Here is an 18,941-nt window from a genome sequence, read left to right as displayed (position 1 = left end):
ACCCAAGGATCACAGCAGCTCATGGATTTGCCCATCCTCCCCTGCTTTGTAGCTAGGAAGGCAGAAGGCGACAAATAGCAAAAACAACGTGAACAAATAGAAGCTAATACCCATTGTATAAGTTTCCTATGGATGCTATAACAAATCACCACAAACTCGGTGCTTTAAAAACAATAGATATTTATTATTTCACAGTTCTGGAGTCAAGAAGTCTGAAATCAAGGTTTTGTCAGAGCCACATTCCCTCCAAAGGCTCTAGGGGAGAATCCTTCCTTATCCCTTATAGCTTTTCATGGCTCCAGATGTTCATTGTGGCCACATTACTCCAGTCTCTGCCTCCATCTTCACATGGCCTTTCCCCCTTGTCTCTCCAATCTCCCTCTACCTGTCTCTTACAAGGATACCTGTCATTATATTCAGGGCCCACTCTAAATCCACAGTGATCTTGAGATCCTTAATTACATCTGCAAAGACCCTTTTTCCAAATAAGGTTTTGGGGTCCAGTAGAACAGATTCTGGGGATTAATGCATGGACATAGCTTTTGGGCAGCTACTGTCCAATTCAATACACCCATCCACATCTTCATATTTCCAGGGATAGGTTCAGGGTGAGGCATATGCTGTCATCATAGGACCTAGGGTATATGGGCATGATGTAGGAGTGTTTCAGCCTGTGAAGTCCTTTTGCTTGGGCCTCTCCTATCCTGTTGAGATCCCAAAGGAAATGATCTGACCTCTTTTGCCCCTTCTGTTGCTATAGTGATGGCTCATAGCCTTAGGGCCATTAATAGTCCAGTTAACTTGGCAGATGGCTAAGTCTTGAAGGTCATAGGTCTGGAAAGAACATTTATGGAATTCCTAATCTGTGCCAAGATTTCCTCATTAATCTCCACAAAGATTTTATGAAGCAGGTTGTAGTCTTCCCATTTTATAGATGAAGCAGCTGGTTAGAGAATTTTCTAATTTGCCCAGAATCACAGTCAGTAAATGGCAAAGCTTGGAGATTTGTGTTGAGGTTGCCTGGCTCTGAAGCATAGTGATGTTGTCACCATATGGGACTGGATCATAAGCCTGGGGAGATGTGTGGTTAGAGGGGTCCAGTAGAAGCCAGGCTTCTTCCCGAAGATTATTAGATTCCCTCAGATAATGTCCCTTTAATGATAAATAACTTGTTGGTGGTACAAGAGTGGCACCCAGTGGCATCAGCTAAAACTACAAGCTTATTGATGATAGGTCAGATTCTTTTACCTCTGGATTTTATCTCAGTTTCCATTTCTAAACAAGTTAAAGTAGGACAGTAGAATAAGTCATCTGTGGCTCTTATATAGTTTATGGGGAAATGGAAGAAATGAGAGAATATGTTCTTATATTTTTATGGAATATATTTAGGGAAAAGTTGTGCCAGGAATGGAGATTTTAAGCTTTGTGTTGGAATAGAAGACAGTGGGCCATGAAGGAATGAATAGACAGGTTAGTACTTTAGGGCTTAATGTCGTAGATGTGTGTAGGGACTGAAAACTTAAACCCAGAATACGCAGCAGTAGCAGGGAGGCAGCTTTCTAGGGAAAGGTATTATTTCCCAGAGGGGTGGACCAGAATTAAACATCTCATAGAGTGAAATTCCAGGTGTATGCTGAGGATAGGACTGTCTCAGCTGGGGGAACTGATGGCAAATGAAGGGTGTACAAGGCTCCCCAAGGGCTCAGAGCCTTATATCCAAATGTAGGTATTTCCTTGGTGAAACCAGTTTCAAAATAGGATAAAGGTTTGTATATTATGAGATTCTCCAGGCTAGAGTGAAATAAAAGAATAAGCTTTCTCTCAAGAAAAGAAATGTTTGGAAAATTTCCAAATACTGTTTCTTCTTTCACACTATTAAGGTCATTTTTATCCCTTCTACATTCCCTGGATTGTACTTACTTAGAAATTGAAACTTGCTTTAGTAGAAAACATATGCTAGGATATGGTGTAATTCATACAGCATGAAATGTATTTAAATTGTACAATTTAGTGGTTCTTCAGAAGTATATTCACTGTGTTATGCAGCTGTCACCACTAAATTGCAGAATATCTGCATCCTGCTAGTCCAAAACCCTGTATCCATTTGCAGTAAGTCCCAATTCCCTCATCTCCAGCTCCTGGCAACCACTAAGCTACTTTCTGTCTCTGTGGGCTTGTCTGTATTGGGTATTTAATGTAAATGGTATCAGACAATGAAAGTGGCCATTTGTGTCTGGCTTCCCTCACTCAGAATGCTTTCAAGGTTCATCCAGGTTGCCACGTGTAATAGTACTTCATTCTTTTTTGTGGTTGAATAACGTCGCATTGTATGGACACATCAGATTTTTTTTATCATTTCATCTATTGATGGATATTTATTTTATTTACACTTTTCGGCTATTACAAATAATGCTATGAAAATTTGTATGTGGACGTGTCTAAATTCTCTTAGGTATATAGGAGTACAATTGCTTGGTCATATGATAACTCCATGTTTAACTTTTTGAGGAACTTCCAAACTGTTTTCCAAACCGGCTGTACCATTTTACTTTCTCACCAGCACTGTATAACAATTCCAGTTTTTCCACATCCCCACCAATAAGTTGTTACTGTCCATTAGTATTATTATTGCCACCCTAGTGGGTGTAAAGTGGTTTCTCAGAGTGGTTGTGATTTGCATTTCCCTAATGATGTTGAGCATCTTCTCATGTGCCTATTAGCCATTTGTATCTCTTTGGAGAAGTGCCTATTCAAATCCGTTGTCAAACCCATTTTTTAATTGGGTTATTTTATTTTTTAGCTCTGAGTTCTTTATTCTGGATACAATTCCTTTATCAGATACTATTTGAAAATACTTTCTACCATTCTTGTCGGTTGACATTACACTTTCTTTTATAGGGTCCCTTGAAGCACAAAAGGTTTTAATTGTGATGACAAGGTTATCTATTTTTATATATTTGTATTCTTGAAAAACAAGGTGCTAGGAGGATTGGGTTCATATCTTAATACTTTTGTTCACTGTCAAAATTGAACCAACTAGTGTGGCAGGGCCTTGAAAGGCTACAGAGAACTACAAAGTATGTCCTGTGGCTCCCCAGATATGACCTCAGTCATTTGTTGAGCACTTAGCCCTGTGTGAGGCATGCTGAGCCAGCTGTAAAGAGATACGGGCACGATGAACCTTACCTTTTGAGGAATTTCAGCTGTAGAAAATGGACACAAACCATAAAAATGATGAACGGGGCAGGCAGTACATACTGCAGAGTACCAGGAGTGGGGCAGATAGATGAGCAACCGGAGTTCAGAGCAGGAACAAACTGGAATAGCTGCAATGAGCTACAAAGGCTCCCGCAGGAATGAAGCCTTGAAGGTTGGGGGCCAGGGAGAGGGACTCACATGAGCCAGGAGGAAGTAAGGGGACGTTCCACATGAGGGAGGGCAGTCCCCTGAGGGTAACAAAGCCACCAAGCACACTTGTCTCACTGGGCTTGTTCATGCTTTCGCAAAACTTACTTGGGACTTCTAATTTGGTAAGCAGCTGATCCCAGAGAAAAATGATGCAGAGCAGAGCACAGAGGATGCACATGAGCAGAGCAGCCTGGAGCTCCTTGCAGGTAAGGTTTCAGCTTTTCAGGTGAGTCCTGGACCAGAGCTGGGAAGTAAAAAGTGTGACTTCAGCCTTTCGAACTGCACCTTCCACCACAACAACATCCTTCTTGGAGCTAGTGGGCTACCACTGCCGCCATGGGTATGCTGGGGCAGCAAGATGCATTCCCTCCCAAAAGCTGGTATGACAGGACTAGAAATTTCTCATACAGTTTTGCAGTCACAGAGAGCTGCACATGATGGGGCAGGGTCCTGAATCCAGTTGGCTCCTTCATCTCCTTTCTCCTTCATGAGTGTTGATCCTGCAGCTCTTCAGGGTTTTGGTTACTGCTCTGGGCTCTGGGGTGCAGACCACCACCCCAGCCTTGGTGTATGCTCTAAGGAGGTGTCAGTGTATGTGATGTGATGGTGATTATACTGAAGTCTTCCCCCCCACCACTTAAACAGTCTTCAGGGCCAGCAAAGACAGGGGTGTGTGTGTGGCTGGGAATAACCATAGTCACTGGGGCCTGAACCTCTATGGTACAGGTGCCAGGCACCATTCTGAAATCTTAGAATGGATTAATGCTCTTAATTCTCAAAAAAATCCTATGAAGTATAAGTACTATTATTATTATTATTTTGTAGATGAGGAAACAGACCAGAGATATCAATAACTTAACCAGTGTCACCCAGCTAGTAAATGGCAGAGCCAGAATTCAAACCCAGGCAGCCTGGCTCCAGTCTGTTTCTGAAACAGCCAGACTAGTGGGTAAACCGTGTCTCAGCTTGAAGGAATTTGGGGACTGACTTCAGTGCCTGTGATTCGTTGGTAAAATTCCTCTTTCCAGAGTCACAACTACAACATGCCATCTGTGCTTAGGCCTAAAATGTGTTCCTGAATCATTCTGTCAGTTGAACCATCTTTTAAATGTTGTGGGGGCTGCTGCTACTGAAAAGAATCCTGCAGTGAAGACTTATGTAAAGCAAAGAATCTATTTTTATAATTTTAGATGTGGATATTTAAAAGAATGGAATTATACCACATACGCTTCAGTATTTATGCAGTGAAAACAAAAGAATAAGTACTTTCCTTAGAAGGAAGAAATTAACATTTAATTCAGCACCTTCTGTGGACCCAGAGAAATTCTAGGCTCTTCCATAGTGACTACTCTTTCACAGTGACCCTTTGGGATGGGTGACATTGGTCCCCTCTCAAAAGAGACAACCCAGGCTCAGAGGTTGGGTGGAGTGCTTTAGGAGGATCTGCATTTCAGCCTGCTGCCCTAAAGCCTATGCTTTCTCCACTGTGCATTTATAATCTGGTAGAACCTCCTGGAAGACTGCTTGTACTGCTCTGTCTTATCAAGCTACAACTCTAGTCATCACCAGTACTGTCCCACGTGGGCAGCTCTGCTGAAGAAAATCACTGAACACTGTGATGCCGCCATAGACCTGTGGTCCATTCACTGGGGAGCCTTCAGTTTGTCAGTCCTTTCTGTTGTCTTCTGGCTGCCTCAGAGGCTACTCCATTCTTTTAAAATTCAATCCACCTAGGCTCTGCCTCCTGAGTTAGCCTCCTACTTCAGTTACTGATCTCTTTTTTCTGTAAACTTGACCCAGCTTGTATCCCCCCACCCCCACTGCCAGAACCTTATCAGCATGGGGGCCCATCCCCTCCAGGCTCTGGGTGGCATTGACTTAACTACTTGTATGTTATATTGCTGGACCTTCAACATCTCTTCTGAGTTCTTTTCCCTCTGCAGGTCAATCTCTCAGTTCTTCAGAGAGAAATCTTCCATGATCTTGAACTATTTCCTATTTCTTCCCATCACATCTCTACCAAGGTTCTCAAAAAAGCTAGCTGCACTGTGTCTCCATTTCTTCCTCCCATTCTTTCTCTAACCCAGCGCAGTTTTCTCTGTGGTCTCTGAACTGCGAGGTCTTTCATTTGGGAAGGTCTCTTAAATACCAAATAGACTGTGCATTTATCTTTACTGAACTTGAACTATTTACAGAATTCAGCACTGTAGGACTGTGACTCACTTGGCTCTCCCCTCTGACCTTTTCTCAACCAGCTTCCTCCAGCACCCCCTAAACAGTGCTTATACAGCAGTGCCTCTCTAGCTGCTCTCTTCCATCCCAGGTACTGAGCCCTGCCTCTGGGCTCAAGACTCCTAGTTGATATGACCAGCCCAGGCCTCACATGAGCACCAGATGGGAGATTTATCTGCTCACTAGGCAGCTCAGTTTGGCGGTCCCATTGGTCCCTCAGTTTACTCTCTCTGGATACCTTGTCCTTGCACACTCCCCTAAGATCAGCTCTTCTTTAGTCTGTCATGATTAATAGCACCACTGTCTATCTAGTGTTTCACATCTGAAACCTGAGACTCATTTGAAATTGCTTTCATTATCATGTCCCATATCCAGTCTAGCCCAAGGCCTGTTAATTTGATCTTATGAATACATCTGACTCCTGGTGGTGCCTCTGTCCTGAGTGCCATCACTTCTGGGCTCTTGAGGTCTTCCTGCTTCTAATTGGACTCTATGCCACACTCTTGACAGAGCAATCTTTCTAAAATATGACATTAACCACGTATCTCCACTGCATAAACTTCACTGCCTTCCTACTTCCTAAAGATAAAAATCCATTTATTAGTGTCCTTTGGTTCCTGCTGACCCCTTCAGATTCATCTCTGAGGACCCCTCCACCTTGCATTTTATGTAGGATACTGTTTATTATCTTTGGGTGTTTGCCTAACTTACCTGGAATTTCCCTTTCTTCTCTCTTGCCCTCTGGCCTGTCTGTCTCTTCATGCTTCAAAACCTAGCTCAGACATCTCAGGGAAACCTTCACTTCCATAAATAGTTAACAGCTTCTGTTCTAGCCCTGGGCTTTGTACACAAGTTTGCATCCTTACTGGCAAATGTGAGCTTTACCCAGGGAATGGTTCATTGATCTACATTCCCAGGACCTGCTCAGGAATAATCTGTCAATCCAAACTTGCTTTAAATTTTCACAATTGACTTATTAATAGTGAGAAAATTGCCTGCGGGCACTGCCCAACATGAGCAACAAAGTGAGAGAGGTGAGGTTGGCTTTTGGGCAGGGGAATCTTCGAGTTTGGCAAGGAGGGAGGGGCTGAAAAGTGCAGACCCCACGAATAATCTGTGTACACTGACTGAGTGGGGTAGGGCCCCCATGTGAAGGCTTGGTACTGTTACGGAAAATACTGGAAAACCTGGACTGGATCACTGACAGAGGAACCAAGTGGCACTCGGAGGTCTTGGGAGTGTTGAGGTTTTATTTTACACCGGTGGGCTCAGAGGGGAGTAATCACCCAACATCTGAGATCTGAGCACACGCAAGGGGAGCAATTACATTATTATGATATGTGGCATTTTGGCATGCGCAGGGCAAAAGCGGAGCCCAGAGAAGGAGGGGAGGAGGGAGCTGGGGTGCTCTGCTGACTTTGCCAACCAGAGGGAAAAGTGGTTTACTGACCTTGACGGCTGTGTTGAATATTTTCCTTATCACTCCCCGCTGATGCCCCTTTAAACACTTCGTCTTAGGGGGCATCATCTTTTTGGTTTATGATAGGGTTATAATGGCTTGTATTTATACTTTTAATTGCTTTGAGCTAGGATTTTTTTTTTTGCAACTTTGTTAAAGTCTTGAGTACTTTTGTAAAGAACACAAATGATCATGTTTTTATGCATTTGTCTGTATGGGCCTTGTGTGTACAAGTTGAAATGAGTCCTTCAGACTCTTGATAAGCCTGTGTTTAGCAAAAAATACTCAGTTTTCTTCAGTCTTAATTTATTTTTATGCAACTGAGCATTACACTCAGGCTGGCTAATTTGAGTGTGAGAGGACAGGTGTTAAGGGTGGAGGGTCACCGAGGGCAGCTCTCTTGGGTGATGACCACGCACTTTATAACTTTGTACAGGTAATTTGATAGAGGTAACATTATAGAGACGTACTTTGGAAATGCAGACTGAGATTTGAGTTCAGCTAGGAGAGACAGGTAAGCACAGCAAAACAACTTATTACTTAATAGACAATAGAAAGGGCAACTTTTTGAGGAACAGTTTTGTCAGAGGGGGCAGCAGCAGAGAGTTTAATGCCCAGGATGGGAGATTCCATTCTGGCGAGGACCAAGATCCCAGGCATGCAGGCGTTCATTAGTCAGAGGGTAATCGTTGGATGCGGAGGCAGAGAGGATTCTGAAGGTCAAGCTGGGTCTTCTATTGATGTACTTCTTTCTCTGCTTGGGCCCTTTTCACTCTGGAATGATGGACCCACGGAGTGACGCCTGCAACGTTGAGGGCAGAAGCAGTGGCTAGAACAACAATGTAGGGGATAGTCTACTGAAGTTTGAGGGGGTCTTTTTTTTTTTTTGGTATCATTAATCTACAATTACATGAGGAACATTATGTTTACTAGACTCCCCCCTTCACCAAGTCCCCCCCACAAACCCCATTACAGTCACTGTCCATCAGCATAGTAAGATGCTGTAGAATCACTACTTGTCTTGTCTGTGTTGCACATCCCTCCCTGTGACTCCCCCATTATGCATGTTAATCTTAATGCCACCTTTCTTTTTCCCCCCCTTATCTATCCTTTCCCACCCAGACTCCCCAGTCCCTTTCCCTTTGGTAACTGTTAGGCCATTCTTGGTTTCTGTGATTCTGCTGCTGTTTTGTTCCTTCAGTTTTTTTCGTTGTTCTTATACTCCACATATGAGTGAAATCATTTGGTACTTGTCTTTCTCCGCCTGGCTTATTTCACTGAGCATAATACCCTCTAGCTCCATCCATGTTGTTGCAAATGGTAGAATTTGTTTTCTTCTTATGGATGAATAATATTCCATTGTGTATATGTACCACATCTTCTTTATCCATTCATCTACCGATGGACACTTAGGTTGCTTCCATTTCTTGGCTATTGTAAATAGTGCTGCGATAAACATAGGGGCACATCTGTCTTTTTCAAACTGGGCTGCTGCATTCTTAGAGTAAATTCCTAGAAGTGGGATTCCTGAGTCAAATGGTATTTCTATTTTGAGCTTTTTGAGGAACCTCCATACTGCTTTCCACAATGGTTGAACTAATTTACATTCCCACCAGCAGTGTAGGAGGGTTCTTCTTTCTCCACAACCTCACCAACATTTGTTGTCTGTCTTTTGGATGGTAGCCATCCTTACTGGTGTGAGGTGATGTCTCACTGTGGTTTTAATTTGCATTTCTCTGATGATTAGCGATGTGGAGCATCTTTTCATGTGTCTGTTGGCCATCTGAATTTCTTCTTTGGAGAAGTGTCTGTTCAGCTCCTCTGCCCATTTTTTAATTGGATTATTTGCTTTTTGTTTGTTGAGGTACATGAGCTCTTTGTATATTTTAGATGTCAACCCTTTATCGGTTCTGTAATTTATGAATATATTCTCCCATACTGTAGGATGCCTTTTTGTTCTACTGATGGTGTCCTTTGCTGTACAGAAGCTTTCAGCTATAGTCCCACTTGTTCAATTTTGCTTTTGTTTCCCTTGCCCGGGGAGATATGTTCAAGAAGAGGTCACTCATGTTTATGTCCATGAGATTTTTGCCTATGTTTTTATCTAAGAGTTTTATGGTTTCATGACTTACATGCAGATCTTTGATCCATTTCAAGTTTACTTTTGTGTATGGGGTTAGACAATGATCCAGTTTCATTCTCTTACATGTAGCTGTCCAGTTTTGCCAACACCAACTGTTGAAGAGGCTCTCATTTCCCCATTGTATGTCCATGGCTCCTTTATCATATATTAACTGACCATACATGTTTGGGTTAATGTCTGGACTCTCTATTCTGTTCCACTGGTCTGGGGTCTGTTCTTGTGCCAATACCAAATTGTCTTGATTACTGTGGCTTTGTAGTAGAGCTTGAAGTTGGGAAGCGAAATCCCCCCTGCTTTATTCTTCCTTCTCAGGATTGCTTTGGCTATTCGGGGTCTTTGGTGGTTCCATATGAATTTTGAACTATTTGTTCCAGTTCGTTGAAGAATGCTGTTGGTAATTTGATAGGGATTGCATTGAATCTGTAGATTGCTTTGGGCAGGATGGCCATTTTGACAATATTAATTCTTCCTAGCAAAGAGCATGGGATGAGTTTCCATCTGTTAGTGTCCTCTTTAATTTCTCTTAAGAGTGTCTTGTAGTTTTCAGGGTATAGGTCTTTCACTTCCTTGGTTAGGTTTATTCCTAGGTATTTTATTCTTTTTGATGCAATTGTGAATGGAATTGTTTTCTTGATTTCTCTTTCTGTTAGTTCATTGTTAGTGTATAGGAGAGCCACAGATTTCTGTGTATTAAGTTTGTATCCTGCAACTTTGCTGAATTCCAATATCAGTTCTAATAGTTCTGGAGTGGAGTCTTTAGGGATTGTAGCACAATATCATGTCATCTGTAAATAGTGACAATTTGACTTCTTCTTTTCCAATCTGGATTCTTTGTATTTCTTTGTTTTGTCTAATTGCCATGGCTAGGACCTCCAATACTATGTTGAATAACAGTGGGGAGTGTGGGCATCCCTGTCTTGTTCCCGATCTTAGAGGAAAAGCTTTCAGCTTCTCACTGTTCAGTAAGATGTTGGCTGTGGGTTTGTCATATATGACCTTTATTATCTTGAGGTATTTGCCCTCTATACCCATTTTGCTGAGAGTTTTTATCATGAATGGATGCTGAATTTTGTCAAATGCTTTTTCAGCTTCTATGGAGATGATCATGTGATTTTTGTCCTTTTTGTTGATGTGGTGGATGATGTTGATGGATTTTCAAATGTTGTACCATCCTTGTATCTCTGAAATGAATCCCACTTGGTCATGGTGTATGATCCTCTTGATGTATTTTTGAATTCGGTTTGCTAATATGTTGTTGAGTATTTTTGCATCTATGTTCATCAGGGATATTGGTCTGTAATTTTCTTTTTTGGTGGGGTCTTTCCCTCATTTTGGTATTAGGGTGATGCTGGCTTCAAAGAGTAAGTTTGGGAGTATTCCCTCTTCTATTTTTTGGAAAACTTTAAGGAGAATGTGTATTATGTCTTCTCTGTATGTCTGATAAAATTCCGCAGTAAATCCATCTGTCTCAGGGGTTTTGTTCTTGGGTAGTTTTTTGATTACCGCTTCAATTTCATTGCTGGTAATTGATCTGTTTAGATTTTCTGTTTCTTCCTTGGTCAGTCTTGGAAGGTTGTTTTTTTCTAGGAAGTTGTCCATTTCTTCTAGGTTTTCCAGCTTGTTAGCATATAGTTTTTTGTAGTATTCTCTAAAAATTCTTTGTATTTCTGTGGGGTCCATCGTAATTTTTCCTTTCTTGTTTCTGATTCTGTTGATGTGTGTTGATTCTCTTTTTCTCTTAATAAGTTTGGCTAGGGGCTTATCTATTTTGTTTATTTTTTCAAAGAACCAGCTGTTGGTTTTATTGATTTTTTCTATTGTTTTATTCTTCTTAATTTTATTTTCTTCTCTGATTTTTATTATGTTCCTCCTTCTGTTGACTTTAGGCCTCATTTGTTCTTCTTTTTCCAATTTCAATAATTGTGACTTTAGACTATTCATTTGGGATTGTTCTTCCTTCTTTAAATATGCCTGGATTGCTATATACTTTCCTCTTAAAACTGCTTTCGCAGCATCCCACAGAAGTTGGGGCTTTGTGTTGTTGTTGTCATTTGTCTCCATGTATTGCTTGATCTCTATTTTAATTTGGTCATTGATCCATTGATTATTTAGGAGCATGTTGTTAAGCCTCCATGTGTTTGTGAGCATTTTTGCTTTCTTTGTACAATTTATTTCTAGTTTTATAACTTTGTGGTCCAAGAAGTTGGTTGGTAGAATTTCAATCTTTTTGAATTTACTGAGGCTATTTTTGTGTGGCCTAGTATGTGGTCTATTCTGGAAAATGTTCCATGTGCACTTGAGAAGCTGCTGTTGGGTGTAGAGTTCTATAGATGTCTATTTGGTCCATCTGTTCTAGATTGTTGTTCAGTGGCTCTGTGTCATTATTTTCTGTCTGGTGGATCTGTCCTTTGGAGTGAGTGGTGTATTGAAGTCTCCTAAAATGAATGCATTGCATTCTATTTCCTCCTTTAATTCTGTTAGTATTTGTTTCACATGTTTGTGCTCCTGTATTGAGTGCATATATATTTATAGTGGTTATATCCTCTTGTTGGATTGACCCCTTTATCATTATGTAATGTCCTTCTTTATCTCTTGTTACCTTCTTTATTTTGAAGTCTATTTTGTCTGATACTAGTACTGCAACACCTGCTTTTTTGTCCCTGTTGTTTGCATTAAATATCTTTTTCCATCCCTTGACTTTTAGTCTGTGCATGTGTTTGGGTTTGAGGTGAGTCTCTTGTAAGCAGCATATAGATGGGTATTGCTTTTTTATCCATTCTGTTACTCTGTGTCTTTTGATTGGTGCATTCAGTCCATTTACATTTAGGGTGATTATTGAAAGATACGTACTTATTGCCATTGCAGGCTTTAGATTTGTGGTTACAAAAGGTTCAAGGTTAGCTTCTTTACTATCTAGCTGTCTAACTTAACTCGCTTATTGAGCTATTATAAACACGGTCTGATGATTCTTTATTTCTCTCCCTTCTTATTCCTCCTCCTCTGTTCTTTATATGTTAGGTGTTTTATTCTATACTCTTTTGTGTTTCCCTTGACTGCTTTTGTGAATAGTTGATTTTATTTTTTGCCTTTAGTTAGTATTTGGTTGGTCTGATTTCTTTGTTGTGATTTTATTTTCTCTGGTAACATGTATTTAGTGCTCCCATCTAGAGCAGTCCCTCTAGAATACCCTGTAGAGGTGGTTTGTGGGAGGCAAATTCCCTCAACTTTTGCTTATCTGGGAATTGTTTAATCCCTCCTTCATATTTAAATGATAATCGTGCTGGATACAGTATCCATGTTTCACGGCCCTTCTGTTTCATTGCATTAAATATAGCACACCATTCTCTTCGGGCCTGTAAGGTTTCTCTTGAGGAGTCTGATGGTAGCCTGATGGGTTTTCCTTTTTTCTCTCTCTGGCTGCCTTTAATACTCTGTCCTTGTCGTTGATCTTTGCCATTTTAATTATTATGTGTCTTGGTGTTGTCCTCCTTGGGTCACTTCTACTGGGAGTTCTGTGGGCTTCTGTGGTCTGAGAGGCTATTTCCTCCCCCAGTTTGGGGAAGTTTTCAGCAATTATTTCTTCAAAGACACTTTCTATCCCTTTTTCTCTCTGTTCTTCTTCTGGTACCCCTATAATGCGGATATTGTTCTGTTTGGATTGGTCACACAGTTCTCTTAATATTCTTTCATTCCTGGAGATCCTTTTATCTCTCTCTGCCTCAGCTTCTCTGTGTTCCTGTTCTCTGATTTCTATTACATTAACAGCCTCTTGCACCTCAGCCAGTCTGCTTCCAGAGATTGTTTTATTTCTGTTTTCTCCCTCCCTAGTTTATCCGTTAGCTCTTGCATATTTCCCTGCAGCTCCGTCAGCATGGTTATGACCTTTATTTTGAATTCTTTTTCAGGAAGATTGGTTAAGTCTATCTCCCCAGGCTCCTTCTTGGGGGTTGTTTGTGTGATTCTGGTCTGGATCAAATTCTTCTGCCTTTTCATGGCGATAGAGGTAGTCCTGGGCAGTTGGCACGTGTGTCAGCTGGGAGAAAAAGTCCCTTCCTGCTTGCTCATCACCTTCCTCTCCTGTGAGAATGGCGACCCCTAGTGGCTTGTGCTGGGCAGCTGCACACCAACAGGGCCCAGGTGGCTGCGGAGGAAGCTCCGGGCAGTTGCTGTGGGTGCGGCCAATCTCAGGCTGTTTCCCTGCTGTGGCGGGGCTGCGCAGGAGGGGAAATCAACGGGAGGCTGTTTATTGCCATGAGGGTCCTCAGAGCTGTGCTGCCTCCCAGAGGGTTAGGGTGCTCGGAGTTTCCCGGGATTCTCACCTGCTGGGCTGAGTGTGTCAGGATGCTTCTGTCCAGCTGTGAGGCCCCTGTCCCTTTAAGATTTTCAAAAAGCACTCGCTTATTTTTTGTCCCAGGGGCGCCAGCTGTGGGGACCCAATTGCATATTTTACTGTTCCATTTCCCTAATATCCAGAACACCACGCACTGTGTGTCTGCACTCCCCATGCGGATGACTAGGGCTGGCTATTCAGCAGTCCTGGGCTCCCACTCCCTCCCCGCTCTGACTCCTTTCCACCTGCTGGGGAGCTGGGGTGGGGGGTTGCACTCGGGTCCTGCCGGGCCATGGCTTGTATCTTACCCCCTTCGTGAGGTGCTGAGTTCTCACAGATGTAGATGTAGCCTGGCTGTTGTGCTGTATCTTCTGGTCTCTCTTTTAGGACTAGTTGTATTTTCAAAAATATATATGGTTTTGGAAGGAGATTTCCACTGCCCTACTCACGCTGCCATTGGCTCCTCCTCCGAGGGGGTCTCTTTTTAAGTTTTTGACTGAGTCTCCAGCCTGGAAGGAATGTACTGGGGTCCCTAAGGAGATCGGAATTCTTTCAATGGTATGTTGCTGCAGCTTATGTAGGGTGGCTCTTAAGGCTTGGAGCTGTTCTCTTACTCTTGTTTCTTATCTGGCATAGGTTCCCTGGGAGGCTTCCTAGACACAGGGGGGGGCATCTATACACTAATTGAAAAGGGCAAGAGCCTTGAGTCCCAGGTGTGCAGCGAGCATGCTGGAGAGCCAGGGGCAGGAGGTCCAGCCATGGGAGGCCAGTTTCTTGGCAAAACTTAGCTAGGGTTCTTTTGAGGGTGCAAATCATTTGCTCTACTTTCCTTGAACTTTGTGGCCTATATGCAATGTGGAGTTTTCAGGTAATGTTGAGAGATTTAGTTAAAATCTGTACTGCACCTGCTACAAAGGCAGGTCTATTGTCACTGTGAATTGTAGATGGTAGGCCAAACTGGGGCACAGTTTTTTTCAGGAGGACTTTGTCTATCTCCTGGCTTCATTTTGTCCTGGTTGGGAAGGCTTTGACCTACTCAGAGTATGTACACACTGTTACTAGAAGCTATTTGAGTCTTTTGCTTGGCTGGACATCTGTGAAGTCTATGTCAAGGTTTTCAAAGGGGGCAACTCCTGCTCTTTGGACACCTAGCTGGGCTCATTTCTGGAGCAAGTCATGCACTGCCTACTTACTGCTTGGCATAATGCTGACAACTGGCTGATGTAGTATTGCTTTTTGAGGGCTTCTAGTGCAGTTTTCTCTAGGTGCATGAGCTGATGGTATTTGCTGACTAGATGCTTTCCAGTTGCAGCGGGGACAAAGATGTACCTATCAGGCAGCATCTACTATCCTTTTTTTTTAGTTAGGGTGGCTCTTTCAGTTCATGGCCCAGTGTTTTTGTCTTTTTCAGTGTACTTGGGTGGAGGGGCTTCCACTGGGTGTGGTAAGGCCATAGTGAGGGAGGGAGCTTTATCTGTTTTTTACTGGCCACTGTTTCAGCTGCTTTATCTGCTAGCTGGTTTTCCTGTGTTATAGAGTTGTTTTTCTTTTGCTGTTCTTTGCAATGCAGAATTGCTACTTTTTTGGGGGAAGCCAGACAACCTTGAGGAGTTTTAGTATTGTGCTAGCTGAGAGCTGGAGAGGAATTGGTGTCTCTGTGTGTTTAAGAAGGACACAACAGTATGGGAGACCCTGACATTTACTTTTTGCCTAGAGTAAGTTTATCTGTTTTTTTAATAAATAGAACTGTGGCTGCTAGTGTCTTGAGACAGGATGGCCATCCTGCCACAGCCAGGTTTAGTTTTTTGACAGGTATGTGACTGGCCACTGCCAGGGCTTAACAGTCTATGTGAGAACTCTGAGGGCTACTATTTTTTCATGTACAAAGAGATTGAAGGGCTATTTTTTAATATCTGGTAAGCGTAGGGCTGGTGCTTGTTCTGAAGAGGCCTTTATTTCCAGGAAGGTGGCTTTTGCTTCTTCTGTCTAGACAGGGGGTTCTCAGTCTGGCCCCCCCACCCACAGGAGGCTGTAGAGGGGTTTTGCCATTGCCGAGAACCTGGGAATCTAGATTTTGCAGAACCCGGAGGCCCCCAGGAACTCTATATGCCCTTCTTCACCTGAGGTAAGGTGGGGCTGAGGTAAGGAAATGATGACCCTTTTCTTCTCTGGCCCTAGTGCCCTTTCTCCTTGGCTGAGGAGGAAGCCCAAGTACCAGACTTGCTGCTGGAAGATTTGTGCTCTTTTTTTATGAGGCTCAGTATCCTGAGTCTGACAGGAGTTGCAGGAGGGCCTTTGTGCCTTTTGCACAATTTTCCTGGGTGTCACTGGCAAGGAGGAAGTCATCTACATACTGGAGGAGGGTGCGGCACATGGCTTCCCTTGGAAAGCTGGCAAGGACTGTGGCCAATGCCTCTCCAAAGAGAGTGGGTGAGTTCTTGAGTCCTTGTGGAAGCTGCGTCCATGTTAACTGCATCTGCCACCCCGTATCTGGTTCAGTTCATTCGAAGGCAAATGAGCTGATTTTGGGGGGGCCAGCCGGAGGCAGAAAAAGGCAACTTTTAAGTGTAGGCAAGTGAACCATTTAGCAGACCCTGGGATCTGGCTGAGGAGGGTGTATGGGTTTGGGACCACCAGGTGTAAAGAGACAGTCACTTTGTTAATGGCTCACAGGTCTTGAATAGCCAGTACCCTCCTCTTGGTATTTTGACTGGCAGAAGCAGGGTGTTCCAGGGCGACTGACACTCGATTAGAATGCCTGCCTCTCTGAATCTGATCAGGTGTTCCTGGACGCCTGCTCTCGCCTCTTGTGAGAGGGGTACTGCCGCTGTCTTTGTGCCTCCGAGAATAGTTGCAGTCTTGTTACTGAAGGGGGCTATAGGGAGGTGACTACAGACTGTTCTGCCCCCGTGTCAACTATAAAAGTCATGTTTTGGCTCCCCCCCGATTTTTATTTTGACCGTGGGCTCCTGGGGGCCAAGAGTGAGAGAGCCCGTCCTTGTCAGTCTGAGTTCGTTCTTGCCAAGCTAATGAGCTTTCCCTTGTGAGGCTCCTCTCAGTAGCGACTGGGCTCTGGGGCTTTGTCTCAGTTGGGGCATTCGTTCTTCCAGTGCCCCTTCTCCTCACAGTAAGTGCACTGGTCCCTGGCTAGGGGGGTCCTAGGCCTCCCTCCTCTTGGTGGCCTGTTTTCCTCTGCTTTTTGGTCATCTCTCTTTCTTTTAGGGCGGCAGCCAGGAGGCTGGCCTTTTTCTTCATTCTTCTTTCAGCTTCTCTGTCAGCCTAAACTTCTCTGTTTAGATATACTTTGTTGGCAATTTTAATTAGTTGAGTGATATTTATCCTGGCAAAGCTTTCAAGTTTTGGGAGCTTTCGTCTGATGTCTGGGGTGGCTTGAGCTATGAATGAGGTGTTGACCATTTGTTGGCTCCCTGGTGACTCAGGGTTGGAGGGGGGTATAGATGCGATAAGCTCCAGTCTTTCATAATAGTCCCTGGGAGACCCTCCTGGTTGTTGCGTGACTGAAGATACTTTGGTCATGTTCATAGGCTTTTTGGACCCAGCTTTGATCCCCTGGAGGAGGGTGTCCTGATAATGGTGGATCTGGTGCTGTACCTCAGGGGTGGTGAAGTCCCACTCGGGGCACTCCTTGGGGACAGAGATTTCAGCCCACACACCCCGATCAAGGACCCCAACTGCCTCCTCTCTTCTGTTGTGAACAGGGTGCGGAGAAGCTGTTGACAGTTTTTTTAGGTCGGCCGATGGGTTTGGAAGAGGGCTTTCATGAGATCAACCAGGGCTTGTGGCTTTTGTGACAGGGTGTTTTTTTAATTGAAGAGGTTAGTCATGGAGAAGGGTTGATAGTAAAGCATGGACCAGCCAGGCTGGATGGTCCTGTCTTTATTACGTCTTTCAGGCTCACGCATCTCTTGCACTGGCATCTGAAGGGTGCCTGTTCCCGGCCGAGGGTGCAGTCTGGCTGCTGGTCTAGGGGAGAGTGGGTCCACTGGTTCTGGAGTTGGTGGGGAGGCTGACAGTGACAGGGTGTCCGGGAGTGGGGGGCTGGGTGCTGATGGCCTTGGGGGCGCATAAGGTGGGGACAATATTGGCTCTTTCTCTGGAGTTAATTTTACTCTGTGGTTTCCTGAAAATTCTTTCCTGAAATTTTTGATCATGGTGTTGAGAACTGTGGGTTTGCTGTGCCCTGACTCCATGACATGTTTGTGTAACGCTGCCACAACAGGCAAGGGAGGGGTGCCTCCTCTAGAGAGGAGACCAGTCAGGTGCCTGTCCGTTCCTGCTCTTCTTGAAGACTTTGGTCAGTCTTGACCAAGGTGCACTGTGTAAGTCCCAGGCCAGGTCAGCCGAAGCTGAGTCACCGTTATGTCGTGGTGGCCGACCATGAATACGGCCAAGGGCTCACTCAGATTCTGTAGCATAAGCCGTGGAATCAGATTTCAGTGTAGACTGAATGGCTTCAGCCGCCCCGCACACTCACACACTCAGACCAGAATTTAAACATTCCCCCCCTGGGAATGTCTACCTGTGAGACTTCTAAGAAGTCTCCGGGAGGTGATCAGGCTCCCCTTCTACCCCAATGGATGGGAACTGGCTGGGTCAGGGGCCCTGGGGCCTTACCGGATTTGATGCCAAGCTTCCTTGAGTCTGGCGGGAACAGCAGAGCGGGGCTGGCCCAGGGCACCTGGGCGGAGACTGCCAAAAGATCAGGCAGAGCAGTTTATGTTATTTTGATAAGTGGCATTTTGGCATGCGCAGGGCAAAAGGGGAGCCCAGAGAAGGAGGGGAGGAGGGAGCTGGGGGCGCTCTCCTGACTTTGCCAAGCGGAGGAAGAAAGCAGTTTACTGACCTTGACGGCTGTGTTGAATATTTTCCTTATCAGTACAATCCCAGATGCCCCTTTGCAGGCCCCGTTCTGCAGCCTCAGCCTGATCTTGAAGGCTCGGAGCTGCTGGGTTTTGATCTGGACAAGAGCCGATAAAAGGAATTCTAGGTGGGGGTGGGGGGTAGCTGAGAGATCCGGAGCACCTCCTCGCTCTCCTGATGATTCACCCCACCCCCACCCCCACCCCAAGGATCTCCCGAGCGCAGGGATGTGCACGTAAGCTCCGTGCCTTGTTTTCTCCTAGGGATCAGCAGGCAAGTAGGAAGCAAGAGGCTGAAGAGCGGCAACCTCTGCCAGGGGGTGGAGAAGACGCGGGCTTGCCACACGGCCAGGGCCCCGAGACAGTCACAGGCCATCCCGCGCCGCGCAGAGCCCACCGGGCCCTCCCTGACTCCTTGCGAAACCAGGGCGAGCCCCGGGAACCGCCTGGAGGTAACCGGGCAAGGGGAGGGCGCGGCGAGAGGCCAGG

General features: G+C 44.5%; 1 protein-coding gene and 1 long non-coding RNA gene across 3 annotated transcripts in view; one reads left to right on the top strand and one right to left on the bottom strand.

Annotated features, from left to right (window-relative positions):
• Nucleotides 1-18,941, top strand: part of TOP6BL (TOP6B like initiator of meiotic double strand breaks) — an 87,074-nt gene that overhangs the window by 67,944 nt on the left and 189 nt on the right. The window contains exons 14-15 of the mRNA XM_073217515.1: nucleotides 3,539-3,614; nucleotides 18,717-18,904. Coding sequence (XP_073073616.1) covers nucleotides 3,539-3,614; nucleotides 18,717-18,904 — 264 coding nt within the window. The remainder of the gene's footprint in view (nucleotides 1-3,538; nucleotides 3,615-18,716; nucleotides 18,905-18,941) is intronic.
• Nucleotides 6,871-18,841, bottom strand: LOC118967882 (uncharacterized). Of its 2 annotated transcripts, XR_012123132.1 has the most exons (4): nucleotides 18,702-18,841; nucleotides 18,437-18,550; nucleotides 18,208-18,282; nucleotides 6,871-7,928 (listed from the first exon to the last, which is right to left on the bottom strand). It is a non-coding gene; the product is annotated as an uncharacterized lncRNA (long non-coding RNA). The 2 variants fall into 2 exon arrangements; XR_005055195.2 differs by having other exon boundaries at nucleotides 18,437-18,723.

The sequence above is a fragment of the Manis javanica genome, chromosome 11 (assembly GCF_040802235.1).
Source record: "Manis javanica isolate MJ-LG chromosome 11, MJ_LKY, whole genome shotgun sequence".
Classification (NCBI taxonomy): domain Eukaryota; kingdom Metazoa; phylum Chordata; class Mammalia; order Pholidota; family Manidae; genus Manis; species Manis javanica.
This window is presented reverse-complemented; position numbering and strand designations above follow the sequence as displayed.